Source organism: Montipora foliosa, chromosome 11, assembly GCF_036669935.1.
Source record: "Montipora foliosa isolate CH-2021 chromosome 11, ASM3666993v2, whole genome shotgun sequence".
NCBI classification, from domain to species: domain Eukaryota; kingdom Metazoa; phylum Cnidaria; class Anthozoa; order Scleractinia; family Acroporidae; genus Montipora; species Montipora foliosa.
Genome location: NC_090879.1, coordinates 50,875,463 through 50,879,938, shown reverse-complemented (window position 1 = coordinate 50,879,938; position 4,476 = coordinate 50,875,463). Strand labels below are relative to the sequence as shown.

At 41.6% G+C, this 4,476-nt stretch overlaps 1 protein-coding gene across 4 annotated transcripts in view; it reads right to left on the bottom strand.

The window, feature by feature from the left end:
- Positions 1-371: 371 nt before the first annotated feature.
- The window catches only part of LOC137977861 (E3 ubiquitin-protein ligase TRIM37-like), a 40,755-nt gene continuing 36,650 nt past the window's right edge, over positions 372-4,476 (bottom strand). The window contains exons 20-22 of one of the 4 annotated variants that reach the window (XM_068825211.1): positions 3,126-3,632; positions 1,857-1,988; positions 372-566 (exon numbers count right to left, since the gene is read on the bottom strand). In XM_068825211.1, coding sequence (XP_068681312.1) covers positions 448-566; positions 1,857-1,988; positions 3,126-3,632 — 758 coding nt within the window. In that variant the 3' untranslated portion in view covers positions 372-447. The remainder of the gene's footprint in view (positions 567-1,856; positions 1,989-3,125; positions 3,633-4,476) is intronic. The other 3 variants (XM_068825209.1, XM_068825210.1, XM_068825208.1) reach the window with 3 other exon arrangements.

Genomic DNA, 4,476 nt, shown 5'->3' with positions numbered 1-4,476 from the left:
GTGGTACTTTAGAGCTCTCATTGCCTTTTATTCATTACCAGAATTATTCCCTTTGCGTTGGTACAACAGAACTTGATTCACAAATTGCAGGTAAGCCTGGTTTCATATGTGAGTGCTCGACAGAGAGGTATGGAATTAAGCCAGTCAGACGACGTTACCTAACCATTTTTATTACACTTATATTAAAAAATTGAGGCTAAGGTTAGTTTTAGTTGTCATTTATAGCTACTTGTTGTGCCTCGTCGCCTCGCGCAATAGCGACCTTCAGATTGGAGTACGAGAATGAGAACCAGTTTTTTTGTACTGAGCACGCGCATAAGGTTTAAAGAACGAAAATGTTTGAAATGCGCGTGCTCAGAACTGAGAACTCGTACTCGCCGTCGTCCTCGTACTCCAATCTGAAGGTCGCTAATGACCAAACACCAACAGCGCAGGGTGAAGTTCTTATTACCGTGGGGTTTCAGTGTCCATCTCTGGTAAATGATGAGGTACTGACAGATCTAGTTCAGGACTCCCACGTCCAACATCATGATCAGGGGCTGTGCTACAAGCTGCTCCGTTTGGTCCTGACAACAATTACCAGAAATGAATAAAATTACTGATAAATTACTTGCCAGAGGATGAACAAATGAGCGAGGGAAGGAAACAACGAACGGTTGGGACTGCAAACTGCAGCCTAGCTAGCTCAGTTGCCATCGTAACAGACGTATTTCCCGTTGTCACCAAAAGCCCGACAACTGGACGTACGCGAGCTACACGAAGGCTACAATTGTAGCTACAACAGCTTGCGACACAGGATAAAAATATCAGAAGAAATCCTTGCCCAGGTAGGAGTTTTCTTCGCTAACACGAACTTTTAAACGTTTGTTTTTGCTATGAACATTGCTCTAACTGTATCTCTTGATCACTTTAGTGTTGGTCTTTTGAAATAATAGGAAACCGAGACTTTCAAGCGGCAATGTCACACCAGTTTTATTTTATCTACTTATTTGATTGAAACTGGGCATAAGTTAGATCTTTGAAAGTGCTATTGTTGATAACTATGACACTCCCGAAAACCGAAGGAGAACTATCCACATGCCACTTTTGAATTTGAAAAGGTTGTCTACTTTCTTTCACATTTAAATCTAGTTCATCCGCTCCATGCTTCCGAACAATAATAACACTTGCAGTGCAGTTAATTGAATCATATGAACAAAGTGACAGCATCAGTTTTCAGCTTCTTTCGATAAATATACGCTATTTTGTCCTCAGATGAAAGGCCAATAAGACGAGAAGTTGTCCGTGAAACACACGAGTAGCAGAGCTGGTGAAGAATCTCGACCCCAGAACTCTTCTCTTGACTGAGGAAGAAGAAGAGCTCTGGGGAACCCTAAAACAAAGCGTTTTCTCATTGATTTTCCTGACGAACAATCAAAAGCGTCTCTAATTGGTGCATTCATGTTAGCACGAGGAGTGAGCAGGCGCCGTAAGGCTCAAATAGCCAATTTTTGGCAATAAGAACCCCACGGCGCACGCTCTCCTACACAGAGTTTCCCAGAGCCTGGGGTCGATCCGAGGCTCTGGTGACGAGAATGGGCTGGTGAGATGGTTAGAGCACTCGCTTCGAACCAATGTGGCCCGCGTTCAATTCGCAGACTCGGCGTCACATATGGATTGAGTTTGTTGGTTCTCTACTCTGCACCGAGAGGTTTTCCTCCGGTTTTCCCCTCTCCTCAAAAACCAACGCTTGATTTGATTTAAGTTAATTTGAGTTTATTTCAATTTACAGTGTTCCTAACTAGTGTCCCAACGCTAGAAGACTAGACATTTAAACAACTGTCACTATTATCATTACACCCAACGCAACGCGATACCTGCTTTCTTCGGAGGGTGGAGAATTTTTCCAGGATCACTGGAATCTATGTTCAGAATAGTTGCAGCTCTACGCTGTGGTCTGACGTTACCTGATCTCGGCATCTTGGTTTGAACACCATTCGACAAAGTCTCTACATGTAAATAAAAAACATCAAACACTACAGGCTTCATAACAGTGCTTGTTTTTTTAAAAAGAACACAAAAGAAACTTCGAGAACGAATCGGGTATGTACTAAAATGCTCTCTAATAGGGAATCTACCCAAAAACGAAAATATAACCTTGAACCACAGAACATTATAATTATTTACAATCAAAACTGGTTGAACTTTTTTCAATGAAAGCGTTTGTATCCGAAAAAAATGAATTTCAGAATCGCTTGTTTTTGTTTTCAAATTCTCCGGGTTAGGGTTAGGGTTAGGGTTAGGGCCGCCTTATTGTTACAGGATACAAACACATTTGAAAAAAGTGTCGAATACATTTGATTGCAAACATTACTTGTTCGCTTTAAGATTATTCTTTCGTAGGGGAGGAGGTTCCTTTTAACGACAAACTTGTGTTCAAGACTGCGAGCAATGAGAAGCACGATCGCTTCCGATAAACGTCATCAAGTGTTCCTAACCGACAACTACGTTTTTACAACAACTGAATTAACTTCAAACTATTTGAATCCGAAACAAATGACTTTCAGAATCGATTAAGGTTACCCCTTTTTTTATGTCCCGAAAAACTGACAAAGGCAACCGAAACAAGTCACCATTATTCAAGAGAGCCGCACGGAGAAATTTACATTGTTGTAAAAGTAAAAGCAAGCGATACTAAAATTCTCTTTTATTGGATACTAAAACTTTTTTCACAAATTTTCAAGTTCATCTTTAACCCTTTGGCCCGCCGGGAGTGATGTAAATTCTTCTCTCAATTTCAATGAAATGTGAGTCAGACAGGTATTGAGAATGAAGATTATTATCAGCTGAAGAGGTGTGATCATGATATAACTCCAAATTCTCGTGGTTACCCAACAAAGAACTTTAAGGAAATAGTTGGGAGAATGAACGTTTCAGTCGTGGGAATGAACGGCCTAATTTAAAATAGCATTGGAGGTTCCCTTTAAGTTTGCCATAACTGATCGTGTTTGCTGTGACGCTGATCGCCTTTATTTCTTGTGTTTAATTCTTATCTGTTTGGCTTGGCTGCCAACACTTGATTTTGGCTTTGCGGGGTTTAATTGAAAACCTCTCCAATGTTAATACCACATTTACCTTAGCCTTACCTTCCAAGGCCTTGCCACTATCCAAAGACGCAGCAGCTGCTTTTTGCACCTCTGCGCGGTTTAAACGGCTTTGCAGTCTTTCCAGCATGCTGCTAGTTTTATCCAACCGTGATCTCTTTTTATATTTGTGTCTGTCCTTTTCTTCCTCCACACGCTTTGGCCACTCAACCAATGTAACATATCTCCTGGACACGCCAGGCGCATTCCAACGAGATCCTCGAGGGACCCGGTTGTCGAACTTGAGAAGATTTAATAACGCTCTTTCCTCTGCATCAATAACTGGTGCTTGGTTAGCGGGGAGACAGTTTGCACAGCCCGTTTGGGAAGAAACCTCCTGCTTGCGTCCCAACTCCTCACGCTGCTCAGGCATGCAGCTGATGTCAAAAAATTCAAGTTGGACATCCTCCACACTCCAGGCATCCTGGTCGGGCTGCGCTGGCTGCTCTTCCTGTGGACTCTCGGGGCAAGGCAAAAGATCCCGCAAAGTCTCTTCCTCTAGCGTCTCATCTAAAACAGAATTATAGCCACGGCTGCCGCAAATACACTGCTTTTCATACTTATGTCCAGAAATGTAGGTAATTACTTGCACACACAATTCCAACCATAAGGTAAGTGTTATTGTTAGGTCAGGGAAATGCAGCTCCTAATCGTTATTTGAGGAGACGACTTAGGCGGACACTTTGTGACGTTTATTGTCTGTATTCCTAGACATGACTGACGGCGGCATTGATGAGAAGAGCAAATGGACAAGTGTTGCGCTTTTAGAGCCGTTTTCAAATGAGTGTCGTAAAACCAAAAGCAAAGTAATTACTTTCGCCAATCAAAACAGACGGAGACAATCCAGTAAACCAATCAAAACTCAAAGTTACTACACGTAGCCGACACAAAGCACTGGAAAACGTGCACGCGCGAGCCACGATTGGTTTTGGTTTCACTTCTGATTGGTTGAAAAAGTGGCCCGAGAACTTTGAACCAATCACTGAGTGAAGTAGATGCAAAACCAAAGAAATTATCGAATTACTTTCGACACTCAATTGAAAACCGCTCTAAAACATAGGCTTTCATCTTATTACGTTTCAGGTATTTTCTTGGATGGATGGTTTGAAATTTTGACTTCGATGTGTCGAGAATAAATAAATAAATAAATCATAAATCGAGAAAACCTGTGATGAGGAGATTAAGAGACAACCATCAATAGACCACTTTCGATATATTAAAATTCACTCCTACACAAAAGGCATCATCTCGAGGCTCTGGGGAATAAATATAAGGATTTGTATGAGTTTATTCCCCAGAGCCTCGAGATGATGTCTTTTGTTTAGGACTGAATTTTTAATAAATCGAAAGTGGT